General features: G+C 42.9%; 1 protein-coding gene across 2 annotated transcripts; it reads right to left on the bottom strand.

The window, feature by feature from the left end:
• Window positions 1-312: 312 nt before the first annotated feature.
• LOC106581166 (serine/threonine-protein kinase TAO1) lies at window positions 313-25553 on the bottom strand. Of its 2 annotated transcripts, none has more exons than XM_014163040.3 (20): window positions 25144-25553; window positions 20439-20695; window positions 20263-20334; window positions 16063-16164; window positions 15901-15946; window positions 15692-15788; window positions 15443-15556; window positions 15198-15289; window positions 14834-14927; window positions 14629-14710; window positions 11639-11809; window positions 10935-11135; window positions 9588-9728; window positions 8814-9050; window positions 8548-8676; window positions 7855-8058; window positions 7366-7605; window positions 6824-7036; window positions 6240-6422; window positions 313-5961 (listed from the first exon to the last, which is right to left on the bottom strand). In XM_014163040.3, the coding sequence occupies exons 2-20, from the start codon at window positions 20568-20570 to the stop codon at window positions 5428-5430; spliced, it is 3084 nt and encodes a 1027-aa protein (XP_014018515.2). In that variant the 5' UTR covers window positions 20571-20695; window positions 25144-25553; the 3' UTR covers window positions 313-5427. The 2 variants fall into 2 exon arrangements, with proteins under 2 accessions (XP_014018515.2, XP_014018514.2); XM_014163039.3 differs by having other exon boundaries at window positions 25030-25552.
• Window positions 25554-25841: the final 288 nt, after the last annotated feature.

Genomic DNA, 25841 nt, shown 5'->3' with positions numbered 1-25841 from the left:
TTCATTCAATTGATTCAAATCAAATTATGAATTCAAATATTACATTTTTGCATTACAAATTCTAAAAATATTACATTCAAATGCAATATCCTAATATAAATTCAAAAATTATGGAATTAAAATACAATGTCTGTTGGCACTGAAATTGCATGATACATATGCCAAATTTGGCACATGACAGAGTACAGGTAGTGGAATGTAGTAACTGAACAAAGAATGGCAAACCAGGCTCAATGATTCTGTACAAAGTGAACATTTTCTAACACAATGTTCAAATGTCTTATGCTCCAAATTGAAAAGACAGGACACAAGTTATATACTAAAATTACTTTATTACAGCTGATTTCTGTTCAATATCCCTCTGCCAGCACAATAGTCATTATAATACAAACAAAATAGTACATTTGATCCTAGTTTTATTCTTCTGTTTCATGAATCTTTTTACACATTTCAATTCACTTTTTTGTATATTGTTTTGGTGAAAATGTATGTATAATCTTCATAATCTTTCAGACATTCAATAACAGGTTTCACAATTTATACATTTTAATACAGGTTATATATATGAGTTGTAGTGGTAATGCTGTGCCAAGGAAGAATACTGACATCCTCATAGAAATGGACCCTCTTTTTTCATAAGTAGCCTATCACCACTCAATCTTTTCAAGCCTCTACATTGGCCATCTGACCAGAACCAAATGGCTCACATCATGCTATTAAAAAAAAAAAATCATGCCATCAGCCCAAGCCAAAGGGAACTCTGGAGATGAAACAATGCAGTGGTGTCTGGGCTTGGCAGCTCTGGGATGGCACAGTGTTTGACCAGAGGGAGGACCTCCATTTTTCTTTAGCCTGTTTCTTACTCAGTATCCCATACTTTCAGTCAGTAGAACAAAAGTTGACACCATCAATGTTAAATTATAATTAAAAACATTATCCAGGTTGGTGGAGAAGCCTTGACCATGATTAAAACGAATACGAATACAAATATCTAAGTAGTCTCCCTCACAAAAAAAAATATTAAAAAAACATGAACAAAAAGGTGTGACGGGTTGGTAATCGATCTCGTATGAGATGAGGTTTCATTGGCGGTTAGTGCTATCCGGGATCCTTGGGACATTCCTACCCTGAACCCTAAGCATTTTAAAATGTCAACTCCAATGGGGTAGGGACGTCCCAAGGACCACAGATAGCAAGGACCTTTCATTGGCCTGACATGTGAATGAACCATTGACCTAAGAAGCTGTTGACCTGAACATGGGCTAGGTCCCAATAATCAGAAATACCTTTTTTCCCCTGACCACTGATCATAGAAGACTTGGTGGGTATAAGCATTATAGTGGTAAATTAACCTATTGAGGCGTTTCAACTCTCTGTGGTTACAAATGAAAGGAAACATGAGGTGGAAGGTTTTGGAGAGTATTGGGACACACTCGCAGCCCTATGTACTGTAACATAATGAAACCCATGCCTGCTTTTTGGAAAGGACAGTTGGATATGATTCTGAGGCAGATATTGGAGAATTGTATTTGGGGATTAGAGTCTGCAACCATTTAAAACAAACTTCTCCTGCATCTCTTTGTGCCCCTAAAATCAAACAAGGTTTTACTGAACAATTGTAGCATCACATTCAACAAGAACAAACTTCAGAATAGGTACTAATCTGGTGGATGTGAATGTAGAGAGGGTGGAGTAGAAGGAAACACAGGAGGTACAGACTCACTGCAATGACAGGTGTCATGAAGGGTGCAATGACTAACAAAGTGTGTGACAGTAAAGGAAAATGACAGTGTAGGCTATGCATGCACAGAAAGCAGTAAGAGTCAGTGTACACACAACCAAGCTCACTTTTCATCAGTTACTTTTACAGACCTCCATACCAATCTCAACGTTGTTTAATATTTGGTTAGTGTCTATCAAGTTAAATAATGTTAGTCTTATAGATTCTTTTTTTTTAAATGTTCTTCGTCACAACGCAAGTTTAGTTAAAACGTTTAATCTCTTAAATTGTTGATATACACAATATGAACATTTCACCCCACTTTAATTTCCTAAGATATCTGCAACATTAGGTATTTTTAAGCCTTGTGGCCTTTTCAATAGATATGTTTTTAAAGTGTTTTCCATACAGAGATAGTTACCCTCATAGTAAATGCAGACTTGGTGATTGAGGGAATGGAGGTTGAGAAAATAAAGAGGGGAACCACAATGGCATAAACTCACCCATGAAAGAAACAGTTTCATGGGTGAGAGAACGCGCTCACGGATAGAACCCACTGTGGGTGTCCGAGTAAATAACTACATAAGTGCTTTGCCACCTTTAAAAGATGGAATCTGCAATTAGGGGAAACAGTGCCACTGTCCACCCCAGCACCTTGGTTATTAACGTGTGGCCGAAACAGGAGAGGTGCGTTGAGCAGTGTGGTAAAAAAAAAGCGCGTGCATTGATGTCCGATAGGAAAAAAAACAGTGTTCATTGTTTGCAGTAACTTCTGTTGTTGTAACATCCCAAACGGACGTGGCAGTTTCACCATTAAGGATTCCAGCTTTAACCACTTTTTAACCACTCAGCAACATAAGTGTAGAATGATAATTTAGTGCGAGTGTTATATTTACATGCCGAACACCAGTAACTAACAAGTATATGCGCTTCATTTATCTGCCATTGTTACTTTTAGGTTGATGAGATGGTCTCTTTTTTCCTGATTGCAGTGTTTAGTGTTGCTCAAGTTGTGGACCATTATCATTTTAAACACTTTGACTGCATTACATTAACCAGCTCCCACAACATGAACTCCTTGCCAAGCCTGCTGTCATGGTCAAAAACAGCCATTACATTGAGATTAAATCTTTCCCTTTCAAACACATTCTGAAATCATATTTTATTCCTACTTATGGAAGCTCTGCTCTACTGTGCCCACTTATTTTATGTTAAACCTGGCCTGCAACATTTTGTGCAAAAGGTGTTTTTTAACCAAGCATACAATATAAGTCCTTTAACTATCCCTGTCACCATACTCCATAATCTGGTTCGTTCTTGTCCAACATGAATCCTCCACAGCGCCATAGAAATACGTCTACATACTGGTATGACTCTGCTAACTCACTTGTAATTAACCCCAGGTAATCAAATCCTGACTACGTATCTGACTTTAAGGTCAACTATTAGCTACTTTTCAACTTCCCCACCTCAACCACATAATACAGACACACTATATTCATCCCTCAGGTTGCTGTGCCTAAAATAAAGTCAAACTACCATCTGTTTTACTGTATACATTGTATGTACTGTATAAAGTGCTTTGACAAGACAGCAGTATTTAAAGGCACTAAAATAAAATCAAATGATAAATGTCAGGGTTCTTATTAAAGGTATTAGAGTCTTGGCTCTTGTATCGGACAATCATGTAATAATTATACTGATCCCCCTCCTCGATCATTCAGCCAACTAAGATGGAACTCACAATCTGTCATCCTCCGCACAGCAGACACCCAGAACCAGCCCTCAAGTACCTGTATGCATGATATTATCACCTTTAGAACTTCTGCTCAATTGATCACTTCACAAAACTCATGATATGGACATCATTTTCATAGGTACATGAGGACAGATGTTAGGATCCTCTCTTCCTGAAGTACACAATTTTCATTGAATGATGCCAAATGTAATACAAACTTGGTAAACTATTTAATCAATCTGAGCTGAACTAAAACGTAAACAAATATGCCAGTTTTACACTGAGAATAAATCATCAGTATCATGGCATACAAAGGCACCACCTTACTGAGTATTAACATACATATAAACTTTTAGCTGTTAGCTAAGCCTATAGTTTATTATGGCTCTGCCATGTCCCTCTGGTTTTGGCTGATGTAGTAATGCTATGAGACACACCCACCCACCCACTTGGAAACCCTAAACAACAGTGAAGATTTGGATCTACTGTAGGTGGGCTATTATGGCCTAAGGAACGGTTGAAGACTGCTGCCTAGTGGCCAGTGCCACACACTACAGAACAGCTGAATATGGCCATAGTTGAAGCTATGGTCAGCCTGGACCCCTAGCATTGCATCCGAAACAGACAAATAGAAAGAATAGCATCTAAAACATTCATATTCTGCTTTAGTGTTCTTATTGGCAAATGGATAAATTAGCAGCTTAAACTCCCACAGGGAGGTGTAAAATAAAATGCAGATCACTAAATGTTGGCAAAATGCTCATTGATATAAAAAGGTTCACTGTCTGTTACTGCTTCTTCAATATATTAAATGTAAACATTTAAATCTTTCAAACTGCAAGTGTAACTGTGAAATTCACAACAAAAATCCTACCTCGATGATATGACATTGCTAAAAACACAACTTCTCTTGCTCTTACGAGCTGCAATTCCAAAAAACTATTATCTTTCTTTCTTAATAAAAAACAGACAAATAAGAACAGCCAAAATATAATTGATCTAATTCTACAAAACTCTCAGATTCTTGTATGTAAAAACTTATTAAAAAAATCCTATTCACAAAATGTCACCACATTCCTGCAACGGGGGTCGATAGTAACTAAGTTTGTGAGATGTTTAATAACAACTGCCTGGCTTAAAGTAGCTTTGGCTACAACAACAAAAGCCAGTTTTATGGAAGCTGACCAAAATACAAGCCAACAACATTGTGTCCCAGTGTCCCTCACAATCTCAAACCTAAAAGATAATGTCAAACCAACTCTAATTTGTTTCAGATATTGTCAAGCAGCTCTATACGGTATCTGAGCAGTTTATTAAACCTCTCCCTGTTAAAACATTTTAGAACGCAAAACTTTCTTCAGATTTGGAAAGAGAAACAATCTCTGTGATTTAAAATGACCATAAAAGCAGGCTAGCATAAGGAGAGTAAACAAATAAATAATAATAAAGTAACTGGATAGATAGATGGGCCAATGTATTATCAAATTTGGAGCAGGGGCATTTCCTGGGCTGTCTTAGTTTGCTGTGATTGGTAGACACTAAGCAACTTTTAAATTAAAAGCAGTTAGCAGATGTCAAAAGGCTTTTTGACAGTGGTCTCAGTGGTGAAAAAGGAGAGCAGTGGCTATGGATAACACATATATATGTACATGAAAATGATTTCTAAGAGAGAGAACACTAAATAATAAGTATTTAGTGTTGACACTGAAAGGTTTCTATAGAAACAGAAGAACTGATCTGTATGTGTGCTAATAAACTGCTGTGTAGAGGGGGTGTGCCTCTTTCAGCCCTTTTGACCTGAGCAACATTTATTTCCACACGCATTCACATCTGTACACAGGACAGGAGAGGAATAGGAGAGAGGGGATGACAAATGTGTGAAAGAGAGGTGGAGGTGTAGTAGAGCTCAGCCCATACTGTCCCACTCTGCTCTGTGGACTTGGCAGCATCCTACTCTGACTCTGGGAGTCTATGTGTAGGACAGGTGCGACCCGTTGGATATCTGAGAGTTGACGCTGGTGCTCCTGCTCATAGCCTGCTCACTGCGCCCCCCTGAGGCTGTCCTGCTCAGTGCCTGGGGGCTGTTCTGCACTCCTCCACTGCCTCTGGCCCCCAGGGGCACTGCCGAGGGGTGGCCCCACGGCTGAGGACCCCCGCCTCCCTGCATGCCTTGGCCCCAGGCTTGCTGCATGGGGGACCCTCCTTGACCAGAGTGGTAGTGGTGTTGGTGATGGCTGCCTTGGTGCCCTGACCCTCCACTGCCCCAGTGTGGCCCTTGAGAGCCCCCAGAGTGGTGCTGTGTCTGGGGGTGGGCCCAGCTGCCTGGGGCCCCTGGGAAGCTGTGGCTAAAGGCCTCTGGGGAGAGGTTGGAGAGCACCATGTTGTTGAAGCCTAGACGCATGCTCTCTGAGTCGAACGCTTCGATCTCCCTGGCCTGGCGCTCCAGCAGGCTACGGATCCTCTCCGAACGCTCGTTCTGAAGGGCCAGCATCTCCTCCTCAATCTGAAGATACAAACATACACACAGCTGCTCAGTATCATAATATTTTCGTGTCAAAATAGCACTGGTTTAGCAATGATAAGAGCAAACTCTGGAGCTTGAAATGAAATAAAGCCTACATTTCAATTGAAGCTTTTTTCCACTAATACACCATTACTACATCCCAAATGGCACCCTATCCACTTACAATGCACTACTTTTGACCACAGTGCACTATACAGGGAATAGGGTGCCATTTGAGTCATTTATGTAAAAAATGTTCCCAGTATGGAAGATCAGACCTTCTGCTCCAGTAGGGCCCTCCGGAGGGACACTCTCTGCTCCAGGTCCTTCCTCTCACGGTCGTGCTGGGCATCCGTCTGCATCTTGATCTTGCTCTGGTAGGCATTGAGCAGCTCCAGCTCCTGCTGCAGCTGCATCCTCAGCACCTGGCACTGAGCCTCCTGAGCCTCATCCAGACGCAGCTAGAGACGAGGGGAGCCAGACAGGGAGTCAGCACAATATTAAAGTGATACTTCGGGATTTTGGCAACGAGGCCCTTATCTACTTCCCCAGAGTCAGATGAACTTGTGGATACCATTTGTATGTCTCTGTGTCCAGTATGAAGGAAGTTAGAGGTAGTTTCGCTAACGAGCATTAGCACAATGACTGGAAGCCTATGGGTATCTGCTAGCGTGCTAGTTAGCAACTTCCTTCAAACTGCACGCAGAGACATAAAAATGTTATCCATGAGTTCATATGACTCTGGGGAAGTAGATAAAGGACCTCATTGCAAAAAGGCCCATCATCAGTAGTCAGCTTTTAGAAACTTATCCCTCTCCTGCCTCCCTTCCTGCAGTGTTTTTAAGGTCCCTGTGTGACTCACAGCCTGTGTGGAGAGCATTTCGTTGATAGAGTGGTCGTACTGCTCAGCCAGGATGGCCAGCTTGCGGGTCTGCTCCTCCTTTAGACGCTTCAGGACAGCCTTGTGGTCAGACTTTGGTGTGCTCTCCAGTAGGTGGTTTCTCAAGGCCTTGTACTGTCTGGTCTGGATCTTACATGTGTCTTGGAACTGTTTCTTAATCTGGAGCTCTTTGGACTGGGACAGAGGAGGGAGGAAGAGAGGACAAACAGAACAGTGAGGGGTCAGGTCTGGAGCTCTTTGGACTGGGACAGAGGAGGGAGGAAGAGAGGACAAACAGAACAGTGAGGGGTCAGGTCTGGAGCTCTTTGGACTGGGACAGAGGAGGAAGGAAGAGAGGACAAACAGAACAGTGAGGGGTCAGGTCTGGAGCTCTTTGGACTGGGACAGAGGAGGGAGGACAAACAAAACAGTGAGGGGTCAGGTTCCTACATCCTACAGGTTCCTACATCGTTGACAGTAACAGAAAACAACAATTTGTCTGTTAGAATACAATGTGTGCTCACCTTGAGGCTCTTGGGCTGCTGTCGGACCTCCATGACGTGTTTGCGTCGGAGCTCTCTCTCCCTCCTCTTGTTGTACTCCTGCTGGTTGGTGAGTTCTGTCTGGTGCTGCAGGCGGATCAGCTCAGCCCTCATCTTCTGGATGGTGTTGACCTGGCGGAACTCCAGCTCCTGCATGGACTCATGGTGCCGCAGCAGCATGGCATGCTCCAGGTCCTTCTGCGTCTGACGCTTATTCAGCTCCTACACACAGACGGACAGGCAGGGAGGAACAACCATACAGGTTAGGAGAAAAGTGCATTTTATAAGACAAAGGGCAGTATTCGAAAGGAATGTTGGAACTATGTATGGAAGTAAGAAAATGAGCAGAACCCACAGCTGAGCCATGGTTACAAAACCAAGACCGAGAGCAGGCAAGGGGACCCTCTTTTGAGGAGAGTGAGAGGAACAAGGGACTGTATGAATGAGGAGAGCTGAGTGATTACAGCTGACCTCTCTCACTAGGTCCTGCTCCACGTTGTGGCGAGCGATGAGGATCCTCCTCTTGAAGCGTCGACACTCCAGCTCTAGGTATTGTCTCTGTCTCCTCAGCAGGTTGGCCTCCTCCTCAGCCTGGAAGTGCTGGAAGTTCTCCTTCTGCTTGGACAGCCACTCCTGCTTCTCCTTCTTAGGGGTCGACTGGTTCTCATTCAACTCCTGGGGGAAGAACAAGGGCGGACATTAGTTTAGTTCAACTGTCGTACCCCATCATTAACCAAAATATAAGCTTGTTTTTCCAATGTTTGCAAACAACGTAAATGTAAACAAACGCTGTATAGCCTCAAAACACGGTTAAAACTATAATTTAGATATCATGGATGGTCAGTCCTTGCATCCATAACTCTGTCTATGAACTTAAGTGTGGTTACACTTTTTCCAGACACATCCCTCAACCTCAGTGGGAGTATGCTTTGTTATCGTTTCAACTGCGGATTGCCGCTTTAAGCAAGTCGACATGGGAGCTTGCTGTCCACATTTGCACATTTTCTGTAGAGGCTTAGTCATTCATTGAGTCCGTCTGACATGCTGAGAGGAGTATGTAGGCGAGCAATGGTGCAAGTCGTGTTTTTTCTTGAAATGATATAGCAATGATTGAAGCCTTTGTATAATGTGTGTTCATCTGTATGACTGCGTGTGATTCTCTACCTCTTTGAGCTGCTCCTTGCGGAGTTTGTACTCTCGTTTCTGGGACTCTAGGAAGCTGTTCAGCTCTTTCTTCTGCTGGCTCTGGATGTGCTGCTGGAACTTCTTCTCATCATTGGAAAAGGTCTTCGCCTGCAGAAATACACACAAATTAAACATTTGAAAATTTCAAACAAGAATATTCAACAGAGACCTAGGGAACAGTAGTAGAATCTAGACAAAGTATGAATTATGAAGTAAGTATGGCGTAAGTGAGCAAATGACCGTACATCTTTCTCCATGGCGGCCTGGTGCTTCTTAATGAGTTTCTCCATCTCCTGAGCGAAGCTGTTCCTCTGGTTCTCCAGCTCTTTGTCCAGACGGAGCCGGTGTTCGTCCATCTCAGCCTTCAGCTTGTTCTCCAGGGCCATCAGGTGCTTCTGGTGCTGCCTCCTCATCCTCTTATAGCCTGACATCTGCTCTCTCAGCTCACTGTCCTGCTCGTGCTCCTTCATCTGACGGGTCACCTGGGGGAAACATAGGGCTTATCATAGAACTCTAGGTTCAGCTTATTATATCCTACAGGAACAGACACTTAAAAAACAGCTGAATTGGGCCTTCATCTCAATATCAAATGATTTCTGGGTAACAATTAAGTACCTTACCGTAATTGTTTTCAATTAAAATACCCAAAGAAAAATAAAACAGCTTCTTAGCAAAGAGCAATTTCTCAAGCAAGAATTTTGCTAGGACTGTCTGGGAGTGGTCTGAGTGGGGAGAGGAAAAATAAAAACTAGCTGTTATTGGCAGAGACGTTTGGAACTCTTTCTTATTGGTCTATTAATCAATTTACCGCCTGGTGATGTCACCAGGCATGCCAAAACTCCATCCCACCCGTCTTTTCAAACAGCTCTTACACTAAAAGGGCATTATAAGCATTATTCAAATTTTACAGTATTATTCCAACTTCATAGGAAAAATCAAGTTTTGACTGCACTGGGCCTTTAAGGGTCCATTTTAAAATCATGTTATATACAGTATCATTGTATTTCTAGGGCTCTTACCAGGGAGGCTGTGCGTATTGTGGCAAAGTGCTCGCGGTTGCGGTGGTGTTTTGGCCGTGGAGTGTGTGCAGGGGGAGACTGGGGCTCAGTGGGCGGCCGGCTGTTAGGTTCCGACTCTTCGCGATAAGTCGTCTCCTCCTCCTGAAGAAACAAATACAACGCAGCACATCAACAGCAGAAAAATACCGCTTACACATAATCTGTGAAAGGCACCAGGAAACACTGTCTTGTATATCACTGAATCATCTCACTATTATTAAACGCAGTGTCCAGTTATCCTGCGAGCAATGTTCCCTCTAAGTTCCCCCGGGACTGCAGCGCAGAAGAAATATCAGCCCGCGCAGAGAAGCACGAGATTGAACTTCACTCAATTTTCTAGTGTTCCCCTTATGTTGGCACTATCAATGTTTCCCACTATTGTGCGAAATGTGATCAAATCAATGCAACATTCCCGAAACAAAACAAACTATGTAAGAGATACTCTACACAGACCAGTGCACCATAACCAATCAGAGCTGCAGTATCCCTATTTGCAAATTATTTGTATTTAACTAGGCAAGTCAGTTAAGAACAAATTCTTATTTACAATGATGGCCTACCCTGGCCAAACCCTCCCCTAACCCGGACGACGCTGGGCCAATTGTGCGCCGCCCTATGGAACTACCAATCACGGCCGGTGGATCGTACCAGTGTCTGTAGTGACGCCTCTAGCACTGATATGCAGTGCCTTAGACCGCTGCACCACTCGGGAGTTAAAGGGGCAGTGTTGTATTTTGAGACAGGCTTGAATAAGCTAAGTAGCCAATAGGCAGAGGGTAGTATAATTTGTCTGATTCTCTGTAATAATGGTATGGGAATAATAATGCATTGTTTGAGGCAAGTGGTTTCCTGCATCAAACAACATTTTCAATCACCTCCTTGCGTGAAGGACAAGTGGATAAACAGGTTGTCAATCCTTACATGTTATTTTCATAAATCTCATGGAATGTAGGCCTACATTGAACACCACACATTGGCTGCTACTGTAGGCTGAATGATGGAACAGCTATTTCCATGTTAAAATGTTATAAGATGCATTTTCTCCATTGTTTTTTAATGGTAGGCCACTCTGATAGGCTTACATTATGATAAACAGCCACAGTAGCCTACTTGGTCACTGTAACTAAATGCGGGTACAGTCTCAGTGTTCACAGTAAACGCGTGCCAGAAGTTGCACAGACTTCTCACAACGTTCAAGTTTGCACCCAGCAGACCAGAAATCTGCTTAGTACCCCAGATAAATTGAGGGAACAGATAAATTGAGGGAACATTGCCTGCGGGTCCAGCTCTAAGATCATCTCTACCCACCGGTTTGAGGTGAATGACGGAGCTGTTAGACATGACCGTGTGGTCTCCCTCCATCATGTCCAGTTCACTCTTGTCATCTCCGGCGTCGGTCAGGCTGTTGACAGAGCTGCTCTGGGAGCTGGCGCTGATCGACATACTGGGGATAGACTGGTTACTGCCAACGCTGCTCACTGTGCCTGTCCTGCCACTGTTCTCCGGTTCCTGGGGACAACACCATAACAACAGCAAGACACAGGTGAGTGAAATACTTTCTGAATGACAGTGTGTCAACTACAGCAGGTTATGAGCAGAAGATAAAAAAGGAACAACTGAATATTGAGAGAATCTTTAAGACCCACCAGGCCTACCTTAACCGTAATATTATAAGGTTAAGAGTGCATTTAGAGGAACTTCTATTAAATAATTTCCTTGTTTTAAACACAACTGAAGACCTACCTATTCAAGCTAGCTTTTAATGTTTGATCGCTTAAAGTGGTTTGATGATTTGTGATTGTTTTTTCTACTTGTTGATGTACGGTTGCTGAATTTTTTGAGTGTCTTGTTTTCCACCTTATTGAGGAAATAATCGTTTACAAATGAAATATTATTATTAATATCATTATTGTCCTACCTAGGCTTTTTTCAAAAGACTACGATGGTTCTGGTATAAACCATGCTCTCAAACTAAGCTCCACAGGAGAGCAGAGCCAGATTGGGCGACTGACCTCCTCGTCTCCGTCCTGTGCCTCAGCTGCAGGGCCGTTGTGAGCCTCCTGGAAGAGGATCTTCTTCATCTTGCGGTACTGCAGGTTGTCTAGCTCCCGCACCGCAACCTTGGTCCTCAGGATCAGGTCCATCAGGACAGAGTCGGGCCGCTCCCGCTGCACAAACGCATGCTAAAAAAGAGGGAGGCAGAGGGACCAATCATTTTCTTTTGAGTTGAGGGTGGGTATGATTCATGTTAATTTAAGGTAAACTCAAAATCAAGTGAACAGAGCTCTGTATCGGTCTTGGCATTGGTAGATCATGATAATCATAAATAAGATAGACACACTATACAAAGCAGTCGGGAAGTATTTAGACCGCTTTTCCACATTGTGTTACATTACAGCATTATTCTAAAATTGTTGAGAAAAAAATCTATTTAATCAATCTACACACAAAGCCCCATAATGACAAAGAAAAAACAGAGTAAGACATTTTTGCTAATTAATTTTTTAAAAACCCAGAAATATCGCTTTTACATAAGTATTCAGACCCTTTACGCAGTGCTTTGGTGAAGCAGCTTTGGAAGCTATTACAGCCTCGAGTCTGCTTGGGTATGACACTACAAGCTTGGCACACCAGTATTTGGGGAGTTTCTCTGATTCTTCTCTGCAGATCATCTCAAGCTTTGTCAGGTTGGATGGATGGCGTTGATGAACAGCTATTTTCAGGTCTCTCCAGAGATGTTCGATCGGGTTCAAGTCCGGGCTCTGGCTGGGCCACTCAAGGACATTCAGAGACGTGTCCCGAAGCCACTCCTGCGTTGTCTTGGCTGTGTGCTTAGGGTCATTGTCCTGTTGGAAGGTGAACCTTCGCCCCAGTCTGAGGTCCTGAGCGCTGTGGAGCAGGTTTTCACCAAGGATCTCTCTGTACTTTGCTCTGTTCATCTTTCCAAACATCCCCACAGCATGATGCTGCCACCACCATGCTTCACCGGAGGGATGGTGTCAGGTTTCCTCCAGACATGACGCTTGGCATTCAGGCCAAAGTTCAATTTTGGTTTCATCAGAACAGATAATCTTGTTTCTCATGGTCTGAGAGTCTTTAGGTGACTTTTGGCAAACTCCAAGCGGGCTGTCATGTGCCTGAGGAGTGTCATTTTACTGAGGAGTGGTTTCCATCTGGGCACTCTAACATAAAAGCCTGATTGGTGGAGTGATGCAGAGATGGTTGTACTTCTGGAAGGTTCTCCTATCGCCACAGAGGAATTCTGGAGCTCTGTCATAGTGACCATTGGGTTCTTGGGGACGAATCAAGTTGTAGTAACATCAAGGATAAATTTTTTATTTTTTTTACCTATATTTAATTAGGCAAGTCAGTTAAGAACAAATCCTTATTTACAATGACGGCCTAGGAACAGTGGGTTTTCCCTGTTCAGGGGCAGAATGACAGATTCTTACCTTGTCAGCTCGGGGATTCCATCTCGGGGATTCGATCTAGCAACCTTTCGGTTACTGGTCCGATGCTCTAACCACTAGGCTACCCGCCGCCCCAAATGATCAATGGAAACAGGATGCACCTGAGTTCAGTTTCTAGACTCCAAGCAAAGAGTCTGAATACTTATGTAAATAGGGTATTTCTGTTTTTAATTTTGTATAAGTTAGTAAAAATGCAGAAAAAAAACTATTCGCTTCATCTTTATGGGGTATTGTATGTAGATTGATGAGGGAAAAAAAACAATTGAATCTATTTCAGAATAAGGCTGTAACGTAACGAAATTTGGAAAACGTCATGGGGTCTGAATAGTTTCCGAATGCATTGTATACACAAAAGTATGGGGACACCCCTTCAAATTAGTGGATTTGGCCATTTCAGACACACTCGTTGCTGACAGGTGTATAAAATTGAGCACACAGCCATGCAAAATTCATAGACAAACATTGGCAATAGAATGGCTTCACTGAAGAGCTCCGTGACTTTCAACATGGCACCAACATAGGATGCTACCTTTCCAACAAGTCAGTTTGTCAAATGTCTGCCCTGCTAGAGCAGCCCCGGTCAACTATAAGTGCAGTTATTGTGAAGTGGAAACGTCTAGGAGCAACAACGAGTCAGCCGCGAAGTGGTAGGCCACACAAGCTCACAGAACGGAACTGCCACGTGCTGTAGCGCGTAAAGATTGTCTGTCATCGGTTGCAACACTCACTACCGAGTTCTAAACTGCCTCTGGAAGCATCTTCAGCACGATAACTGTTCGTCGGTAGCTTCACGAAATGGGTTTCCATGGCCAAACAGCTGCACACAAGCCCAACCTCCCCATGTGCAATGCCAAGCGTCGGCTGAAGTGGCATAAAGCTCACCGCCATTGGACTCTGGAGCAGTGGAAACGCGGTCTTTGTCAGTCCGAATGACTAATCTGGGTTTGGCTGATGCCAGGAGAACGCTACCAGCCCCAATGCATAGTGCCAACTGTAAAGTCTGGTGGAAGAGGAATAATTGTTCGGGCTAGGCCCCTTAGTTCCAATGAAGGGAAATATTAACGCTACAGCATACAATTACATACTAGACGGTTCTGTGCTTCCAACTTTGTGGAAACAGTTTGGGGAAGGCCGTTTCCCGTTTCAGCATGACAATGCCCCCGTGCACAATGCGAGGTCCATACAGAAATGGTTTGTCGAGAGCAGTGTGGAAGTACTTGACTGGCCTGCACAGAGCCCTGACTTCAATCCCATCAAACACCTTTGGGATGAATTGGAATACCAACTGCAAGCCAGGCCTAATCGCCCAACATCAGTGCCCAACCTCACTAATGCTCTTGTGGCTGAATGGAAGCAAGTCCCCGCCGCAATGTTCCAACATGTAGTTGAAAGCCTTCCCAGAAGAGTGCAGGCTGTTTAAGCAGCAAAAGGTGGACCAAGTCCATATTAATGCCCATGATTTCTACAATGAGATGTTCGACGAGCAGGTGTCCAGATACTTTTGATCATGTAGTGTACATCAGAGGTCTTACATTTAAAAGTTCCTCAGAGTTGGGCCTGTCTTGGGGGAATTTCTGAAGGCAAGAATCTACAAAGTTTCGGAAGTAATCCGTCCTGAAGTGAGAGATGTGGAAAAGAGGGAAGAGTTAGTTTCGTTCTCACCATGACACACTTTAAAAGCGGACAAATGCCTTCTCCTAAAGAGTAAGTTAACTCCGACGAAGCTACATGACGTACCATTCACTTGACTGCAGTGTGGGGCTTTCATTCTGCGCTATGTGATACAAGGCACTCATCGCATTCATATTGAACAGTGGAGGTTTTCTCTCAGCTAGAAAAAAAGATCAGAGAAAACAATAGGTTACCAGGATCCACTAAAAGCCAAACATAACAAGGAGGACAGTGGGGAGGAGAAGAACTAGGAAGACAGACAAAACCTAGCACATGTATTATTTCAACCAGTATGAAAAAAATAAAAATAGGTATACTTTCTTTACTGGCCAGATATTGGTTTGAGATATGGAATGAACAAAGGAGAACATTAAAACAACAGGAGAGCTAGAGTTGAACCAGAGCAGAGTACATGGACTAGAGAGTTTACCTAATTCAATGCAGGTTATTCCCAGAGACCAGATGTCAATCTTCCCATCGTATTGACCCTCGTCCATAGCCAGGATTACCTCTGGGGCCATCCTGAGGAAACATAGCCATGTTAATGACCGTTACATCGCTTTTGATTTGATGGAAAATATTGAATGAGACTATAGAGGGTGAACCATTTCTAAATTCTTCCCCATATTTCAAACACCATCCATTTTTCTTGTACATTGGAATTCTGCCACTCACCAATATGGCGTCCCCACAAAAGAGTTGGCTGGAGAGACAATGGAGGCAGAACCAAAATCTGCAAGTTTCACCTGGCCAGGCTCTGTCAGCAAGACATTCCCTGCCTTAATATCTCTGTCAGACAGACAAACAGAGGAGAGTGATTATGGCATTAGAGCTTTGTTCCACTGGCACAGGCACACTCTCTCCCTAAGGGCACAAAGAAGTCAGTCTAGCACGTTCACACATACAGCTACTAGCACTACTCACCGGTGAATCATGTTGTGGGAATGAAGGTAAGCCAACCCCTGTAGAGCACCGTGGGTAATCGCTGCTATTTCCATTTCTTGTAGAGGTTTCTTGTGAACTACAGAAGATGTAGAGATAGAGGGGATGAGAGTGCTGCAAATCATGGTGAAAACCACAAAGAAGAACTCATCTTATAAATCATCACAGTGTCATAAAAACTCCCATCTTACCTTCCAGGACATCAGAGGCAGAGCCTAGACAGTACTCCATCACCAGCTACAGAGACAGAAAGAGAGAGTGTTATACAGGGTTAATTAATGTACCTGTTTCAGAGTATTCAACATAGCATTTTGACCTATTGTTTATATTTTCCATTCAGATAACACTCTTACCCAGGCAGTGTGCTCTCGCAGATAGCATCCTTTATACTCTATGCTGTTTGGGTGCTGTATTCTCTGCAGAAACTTCACCTCCTTAATTATGTCTTGCCATTTCTGTAAGGTAAAACAGTGGAACGATTACATCATGCTTGCGTAACAAGCTCTAAAAGGGCCAATCTGCAGTTCAGGCAATTAGCAGTCACCCATCCTCTTGTTTTGGTAAAAAGCTGAGGGATGCACCTGGAGAAATGTAACCACTCAAATTCATAGTCTGACCATCCAAGATATCACATCTATAGTTTTAAGAATGTTTCGACGCTATACAGTTTGTTTAAAATTACAATGCTTACAAATACTGGAGAAAAACAAGGTTATATTTGGGGTTCTAATGGGGTACGACAGTTTAACTAAGCTCATTAAGTATTCATAAAAGTTATATTCTTCAAGAATCAATAGGTATATCATTCATTTATAAGTCCAAAAATGGATGTAGCAACTGCAGATTGCCCATTTCAACAATAAGGACAGAGACGCAGGCTGGAACTATTAGGTGTTCTACATTGAACTTTAGTTACTTCCCTTTGAGTTCCACTCCACTTCTTTGGGTTAATGAATTACCCAATCCAGTCATTTTGCCAGATTCAAATCTGATTATCAACTGTTTTTAGACTGCGCTTCAGGGAACAGGTTTGCAGTTCCACTACTTTAAGCAAATAAGCTAGATGTTTTAATTCGAAACTGCTGAGAAACACAACAAATCCCTTTGAAGACCAAAATTTAGAGAAACTATAGGCCTAAAGCTCCAAACTCACTGAGGAAAGGATCTTGAAGGAATAAGTCTTGTTAGATTAGATGCTATTGAGCCTTTTCACGGTAAACCGATATTGAGACAACAAACAAAACATCTGTAACAGCCCTGCACTGTCTCAACTCATTGAAGTTGCGTAACCTTTAAAACGAGGCAACTGTTTCCTGGAGAACACGATGTGTCATCACACCACTGATTAAATACAATGTCATGGGATTAATAGATCATATTGTTTGTACTCCGTGCCGACATTGTCACACAATTAGTTGATTTACATATTTTTTAGCTAACTGTGCACTTTTCAGAAAAAAATTATGCTGTTTGCAAGTAAGTGAGAGATGCTTACTAACAAAACTAGAATTATGAAAGGTGCTGGATTATATCTATAACAAAGTAAGCTTCACCTGGTAACTGATAACAAGTGTGACATTTTTGGCTGAATCTGTTGTGTTATAACTAGTGTTGTGACGATACCATGTGGAGAAAAAAAAAAATCTGTGGCCTAGCATCCCGTTTCCCCATGTACCCCAACCCCTTGTTCACGTTTTCACTGAAATTCACACTTCTACTCAATACAACACATATTGAATTTAACTTCACACTTTCAGTGTATAATAGAATACTGCATAGACTGGCTGATTAGCTCATATTTGCAAAGGCCTACCTGTGATTTGGCTGGAGGAATGGGAGGAAGGAATACAAATGCATAATGATCTGCATGTCACTGTGTCAGTAAGGGGAAAACACTGCATAATGATCTGCATGTCACTGTGTCAGTAAGGAGAAAACACTGCATAATGATCTGCATGTCACTGTGTCAGTAAGGGGAAAACACTGCATAATGATCTGCATGTCACTGTGTCAGTAAGGGGAAAACACTGCATAATGATCTGCATGTCACTGTGTCAGTAAGGGGAAAACACTGCATAATGATCTGCATGTCACTGTGTCAGTAAGGGGAAAACACTGCATAATGATCTGCATGTCACTGTGTCAGTAAGGGGAAAACACTGCATAATGATCTGCATGTCACTGTGTCAGTAAGGGGAAAACACTGCATAATGATCTGCATGTCACTGTGTCAGTAAGGGGAAAACACTGCATAATGATCTGCATGTCACTGTGTCAGTAAGGGGAAAACACTGCATAATGATCTGCATGTCACTGTGTCAGGAATGGGAAAACACTGCATAATGATCTGCATGTCACTGTGTCAGTAATGGGAAAACACTGCATAATGATCTGCATGTCACTGTGTCAGTAAGGGGAAAACACTGCATAATGATCTGCATGTCACTGTGTCAGTAAGGGGAAAACACTGCATAATGATCTGCATGTCACTGTGTCAGTAAGGGGAAAACACTGCATAATGATCTGCATGTCACTGTGTCAGTAAGGGGAAAACACTGCATAATGATCTGCATGTCACTGTGTCAGTAAGGGGAAAACACTGCATAATGATCTGCATGTCACTGTGTCAGTAAGGGGAAAACACTGCATAATGATCTGCATGTCACTGTGTCAGTAAGGGGAAAACACTGCATAATGATCTGCATGTCACTGTGTCAGTAAGGGGAAAACACTGCATAATGATCTGCATGTCACTGTGTCAGTACGGGGAAAACACTGCATAATGATCTGCATGTCACTGTGTCAGTACGGGGAAAACACTGCATAATGATCTGCATGTCACTGTGTCAGTACGGGGAAAACACTGCATAATGATCTGCATGTCACTGTGTCAGTAAGGGGAAAACACTGCATAATGATCTGCATGTCACTGTGTCAGTAAGGGGAAAACACTGCATAATGATCTGCATGTCACTGTGTCAGTAAGGGGAAAACACTGCATAATGATCTGCATGTCACTGTGTCAGTAAGGGGAAAACACTGCATAATGATCTGCATGTCACTGTGTCAGTAAGGGGAAAACACTGCATAATGATCTGCATGTCACTGTGTCAGTAAGGGGAAAACACTGCATAATGATCTGCATGTCACTGTGTCAGTAAGGGGAAAACACTGCATAATGATCTGCATGTCACTGTGTCAGTACGGGGAAAACACTGCATAATGATCTGCATGTCACTGTGTCAGTACGGGGAAAACACTGCACGAAACCTTCTTTACTCTTCAGTTAACACAGACACACACTCTCTCTCTCTCCCTTCCTCACAGTCTCCCTCACTCTCATAAACACACACTCTCTCCCCCTTACTCTCATAATTGTTTTATTTAACTAGGCAAGTCAGTTAAGAACAAATTCTTATTTACAATGACGGCAAACACCAGCCAAACCCAGACAACGCCCTATGGGACTCCCAATCACAGCCGGTTGTGATACAGCCTGGATTCGAACCAGGGTGTCTGTAGTGATGCCTCTAGCACTGAGATACAGTGCCATAGACTGCTGCGCCACTTGGAAGCCCAAACAAAACACACACCACTCTCTCTCTCTCCCAACTTTTAAAACATTAGGCACTAAGCAGAATTTAAGGAGCACCAGAAAGAAATAGGTTGTTGATATAGTTTATTCTTACATTAGGCCTATATGAATCCTACCTTTGAAGCACACCTCATGAGTAGCAGAACCTTTTGCTTTCTTCCTGTGCCAATCAAATGAGCTTAAACCTACAGTCAAGTTACCAGGTTATTAGCTAGCTAGGTAACATGACTGAACAACGTTGTTTGTTATCAAACCAATAATTAGAAACCCAGGATTAGTTAACAACAGCCCGCGACATGGTTTGTGAAATAATTTTAAATGCGCGTGAATCCTGATAGAAAGAAAAACCGGTAATATGGGTGATATTTTTGAACCATTTAGGCTAGAGACAAGCCGTATTCGTTGCTGTAAAGCTGCAAGCATGCCTGGGGCGAAGCGCTGCTCCATTCCCCTCTGACACTCAGAGGCTGCATGACAGTGAACTTGCAAAGTCTACTCAGACTGGTCTGTGTGCTCTTGGTCATAACAAGGGATGAAATTATAGAATGTACCAACATTGCTTGCGTTGCATGCTGCTCCAATGTAACAAATGTACAAATCTAACAAAAGACTCATCAGGGTCTGGGTCAGCATCCCCGCTTGCCATCATGGCTAAATTATATTTCAAAATCCTTACGGAGGAATAGATGTGCATGGAGGGCGGACGGAGAGAAGCAGGTGACAGGGCTGGTAGAGGATGTGGCTGGCTGATTACAGCTGCTACGTGATATGCGCATGAAAGTGAAGTGGATATCATTGGACCAGTAGTATCATATGAAACAGTACTACGGTATTCTAAAATGAGGTATCATAACGTTTTGGTGCAGTGATATTATCATAGTACCGGTATACCGTACAACACTGGTTATAACTGTTTGTTGTAACATCAACGGCATTTGATGCACAGTCACTCTCTTACCTCATTGGATTGTTTTCCACTGTACGACATCTTCTTGATGGCCACCACCTCAGTGGTCCGCACATCTCGTGCCTGAAGAAAAACACAAAGTCAACACCCTGCCCTATATCTTAAACAGTTCTGAATGGAAGTCCAGCTCTGTTACTGAGCACAGAGTGGCGGGTCCAAGTACTCACAAAGTAGACTGCACCGAAGCTGCCATGTCCGATCTCTCGCAGGTCTGAGAACAGTTTCTCAGGGTCCTCCTTGAAGAAGAGCTCAGCAACATCGGGGTCTTTCAGGCTCCCCGCCCGACTAGTGTTGGGCATGCTGAGGGGGGGACGTGCCAGTGCCGCCACCGCCGCGGCCAGGGATTATCTGGATATGCGACAGCGACGTGACAGCCCCCACCGACGGTTCATCTGCAGGACAGTGGCCTCATACGTGTACACACCTGGGGGGGATGGAGAGGACAGAGAGTGAGAACTAGCAAAGTAGCACTAAGCGAGCACATTAATATCATACTTTTTCCCCGCTTTAGTTATTTAGCAGATGCTCTTATTCAGAATGATTTACACTAGTGAGTGCATGCATTTTTCATTATTTTTCCCAGTGGGAATCGAACCCACAACCCTGGCATTGCAACATGCTCTACCAACTGGGACCCAAAATCAATCAAGTTATGATATTGAGAGGGGGTGAATGGTGAAATTGATTCTCCGGAACACAGAAGATACAACAGCATAAACAGAGAGAGTGAATAGGACTTTTAATACTGATTATCTAATGCTGAAAAGCCTACATGGGGGACGGGGCAGCCCTACACTCAGAGTAAGCCTCCTTTCAACCCTTTTCCTGCACAGTCAGCATCGGTCCATGTAACCATGATAACTAAAGAGGCACTATTCGGAGAAAAAAAAAAAAACACTGTCTCTAGCTAGGTTTCCATCCAATTGGCGACAGATTTTCATGCGAATATTCTAAAATCGGCATAAAGAAAATATGCATTTTCCCACCAGTGGTGTCTCCATCAAACTGACTTATTGAGGATAAAAATCAGCGTGATGACATAATGCACACAAAATGTACTTTTTCCACTTAAGTTTTCATGTACCGAATAAAAATCTAAAGTTGAATGTGTTTCCATCACATTTTCAACTCTACCAATAGTTGTGTTACTCTGGTCTTGTCACTTGTGCTTAAGCCAACAGCTCGCAGATACAGTGCGGGTAGGCTAGTCTACATAAGATTATTATGGATACGAGCAAGAATATTTATTAGTCAAATTGCAGTCATGCATCGATCATCATGTCACCAGAATCAGACCCTCGATACTTATTGGAAAGGAGCATCAAGATCATTGTGCACTTTCATGACCCTGTGAAGTTCATACATTTTTTCATCTGTAGCTTAATAAAATCTACGACTCGACACCATATCATCGCCAAACTCCAAGATTACTTCGATATGATGGTTAATATTGCCCATAAAGGTGTTTCCACCACCATTTCTCACATAATATATTTTACAGACACAAAAAGATCCCACCATGTCAAACGAACAAATTATGTCTGCATTTATAAAATTGTACCGAAACTTCCTGTTCCCATCACAGCTGTCGTAAAAAATATATAATTATATATATGGTATGACTTTACTCGCATAAAAACTGTAGATGGAAACATGGTTCATGTCATTATTATTTATGCATCAGGGAGAGGAAGTGCAAAGGAGACACCCTCGAGTGGCAGAGTTGTGTGCAGTCTTCGGTCTGAAGGGTTTCCTCAGGTGTACAAATTCAGTTGTGTCATCAATGGTTTGAGAGAAAAAAAAACACCAGTGCTGTGCTTTCAACTTTTTGGCTCAGTCTAGTGTTCTCTCCCTCGGATATGACGCACGCCATGGGCTGCTTTAGGCAGACGATGAGAAAGAAACTAGTGTGCCTGCCATGTCCAGCCCATTACTGTAGGATCATGGCCCTCTGAGCATCCCTGGCTGCCACAGGAGAGCCTAATAATAGGAGCGAGGGATGGGCACATTGGCCAGTGACGTCAGGCTGAGCTCTGGAGAGTGGCCAGTTATAGCTCTTGGTCCATTCTGGCAAACGAAGTAGGAAGAGACCACAGTCTCCTGTTTCCATAGAAACAGCAACTACTGTAAGAAAGCCAGTGGGCTGTGTCCTGGCTGATAGACAGAGGTATGCAGACAGACAGATGTAAGGAGGAAACAAAGAAAATAGCCCTGCAGCTGATAACCTCACACAAAGAAAACCCAACATTACAACACAGTAGGTGACTAAGGAATGGATGATATGAGCTATGCACCATACCATCCATAACATAAAACTGGCTAGTTGTTAGACCTGTACGGCCAAGACAGACATTTCCTCAGTCAATTGATTCAAATATATATTTAGGGGGTATTTTCCATCCTCAAATAAAAAAACAAAACTCTGTTTTTTACTAGGCCTATTCCAACATTGCCAGAGGAAGACCAACAAGTGTGGTAGTAACATGTTGCTCCTATAGCTGCATAGCCACTCCTCGACAACACCAGAAAATTGAGTCGGCTACAGTGCCAATTTTTTTTTGTAATTCAAAAACATTTCTGGCAGTAACACAATATGTCACTGTCTGTATGCCTCAATAAACATGTAACTTATCGCTGGATCTTAAACATGATGTAATTGTTGATAGCTAACTAGTTATCTGAGGAAGGTTGACTGTGCCCAGCCAGCTCAGATGATCAGCTGCACACAGACACACTGAGCAACACTCTCCCTCTCTGACGCCAGAGTCACAAGACTGTTCCTCTCCTTCTTGGCCTGGGAGGAACAGCACAGCCGGACTCCAGTCCCTCAGGCACAGCAGGCAGACATCCTTTGTCCCACTGGACGACTCACTACCCTGCTGTACAGATGCAGCCACAGCCCTGAAATAAAGTCTCATTAACGGCATGGGACTGTGGAGTTATTGCCATTGTTGTTTACTACATTGTTGTTCATGAATGAGCCTTGTTGTTGTAGCCTATCTCTCATGATGATGACGTTTTGAACGGCAGGATGCATGTGAGAGCAGTAACAGCGATGGTAACTGATACATTTAATGAAACACTTCGGCGTGCCACACACACACACACAGAGAGAGGCAGCAAGAAGACAGCCGAACAGGACAACAAGCTGGAGGGATGGAATTCCCTCTGCATACTGTCACGGCACTGCATTTCTCAGCATTTCCTGTTCGCTCAGCTATAGGCCCTGCTGGGAATTGTTTCAGGCAGTAAGACTATTCTATCGTAGCTTATACAGCCCTAGCAATGGTGTTGCTTTGGAGCTCTTAGAGGGGAAAACTGTATTGTATTATCTGTGTAAGTGTAATGTGGTCTGTGATAGGCTAATCAATCATGTCATGTATTGACAATGCAAGGGTGTGGATACAAACATGGCCATCCTTATTGCCTATCCCTGGGACCTATTTGTGTCTCTCTCTGGAGTATGCAGTACACTGTTTGCGAAGTGAATTGAAATCCAATTCATGAATTGATCATCATAGTAGAAAACAATTAGCAATATTCAATTAACTTGCTGATTTGAAAACTGAATTGACCCAACCCCTTTATTTTCATGATTATGTAAAAGCCCCATAAACAAATGAAATGAGTATGAACACATAGCCAACTCATTTCAGTTCACAAGGTAAAGTGGCACCCATTTAATTGACCAAAACACCACACACACACACACAAACTAAACCAGGGAAATGACAATTATTAATCAATATGCAAGGAGGACATCAGATTTAATGTGCCTTCCAGCATTTATGGAGCCTTTTAGGCCAACGTTAATGGATTGGGGCATATGAATGTCACAGCTAACAAATCCAATCATAGAGGGGTCTAAACTAGGGTCATAGCAGCTGGATGGGAATGCAAGCTATTGCCAAGTGTTGTCTCATTCTTAAAAATAATAATTGCCAGGCTTGTGCAATTTTAGGTTTATTCAAATGCATTTAGTAGTGTTCTGTTCTTATTAATGATGTGTACCTATTGCATAAGGACTGGAACACCCAGCATTTGTAAACAAATGTTGTGTGGATCAAAGAAACAGATAACATAACAAAACAGACTATTGTTTACCATCTGATCTTTGCGAGAGATGCAACATACACCTAATATGTACCCTAGTTAATGTGACAGTACAGTAGAAAGATTGTAAATTGACGAATGACGTTCAAGGCAAACTCATCATTGAGAAACGTCCCTAGACTCCCTAACCATTTGCTTACTCGCTGGCAAGCTGCCCAGCCAAGGCTAGTAGTGGCATAGCTAACACATACCTAGCTAGCTATAGCCAAGACATTGCTCAAAGTTCTGTCAGAACTCCCCAAAATCCAATCGACAAAACATTTAACGTTACTACGAGACAATGCAGCCAACTTTAGTAGCCAGCTAGCTAGTTGCTTTACTAATGTCAACAAACTGGAAGTTACCGCTAGCTAGTTACCTACACCCCATTCGAGTAGTTTGGTCGATGCAGCCAAGAAAACGTGAAGCAGCTAACTAGTACTACTGTTAGCTAACTTGATGTTACTAGTAACGTTAGCTAGCCATAGAAGCCAACTTTCTTATGTGGTGAGCAAGCAATACATGGTGATATGACAAGTGTCGTAGGTATAAGTGCATTTTAGGGCAACGTTGCAAGTACTGTTTACCACCGTATCATTCACATTTTAACCCGTTAAAAATGTGAGGCTAGCTATCTTTAGCTGCTGCTAGCCAGTTTAAACTCACCCTTCCGACGGGCCTGGCTGGTTTGAGCCGAGCAGAGAATGTCGTGTGGTTCAACCAATTGTGGACAGGAAGAGTACTGGACGTGTGTTTTTTCCTGTATTATATTTTCCTTACACTGATTTCTGATGTTTTTCAAAGTTGCCAACCGATTTGTTGATTTAGGTTGGCTGTGTAGAGTTGGCAAAAAATCTCCACCCTTGCCTTGGACTAACGGGGGCCCAGATTGTCGAATCCCGTACTACAGGCAGATCCCAAAGATGGCGGCCGTGCTTTCCACCGCCTCCCTCCGTGACAAATACGGCGGGGAAAAATGTGAGGGAAGCTCAGGGAACACCACGAAAACAACTACACTGAAAGCGACCGCACCCTTGATATCGTCGGAAAATTGGAGAGGCCTTTTCTTTGAATGAGAGTAGGAATATGTTCAATATTTCACAGTGTTTATGTTGGGATTCTCTCCCGTCCTCTTTCAATTCAGTCTGTTCCTGGAACGCCAGTTCCGCCCTATCGCTGTAAACTCCCTCTGACCCATTCATAATTATACAGTCATCGCTCTGACCCAATACTCTGACCTAAACGCATGAAACAGCAAAGCTACCAAAACCCAATGAGCGGTGACAATGCAGTTACTGGTCTGCAGACTAAATAGTTTCTCTAATTACCATGGACAAAATAAAATGGCATGCCCATAGCATAACAAGTTACTGAAGCTATGGACATTATTTTTAACAACTTTTCCCCAGTATTGCTTAGCATGATGTAGCTCTTTTAAAATTGTATTTTATTTCATCTTTATAAAAAAAATTCTTATT

The sequence above is a fragment of the Salmo salar genome, chromosome 20 (assembly GCF_965601325.2).
Source record: "Salmo salar chromosome 20, fSalSal1, whole genome shotgun sequence".
Classification (NCBI taxonomy): Eukaryota; Metazoa; Chordata; class Actinopteri; order Salmoniformes; family Salmonidae; genus Salmo; species Salmo salar.
This window is presented reverse-complemented; position numbering and strand designations above follow the sequence as displayed.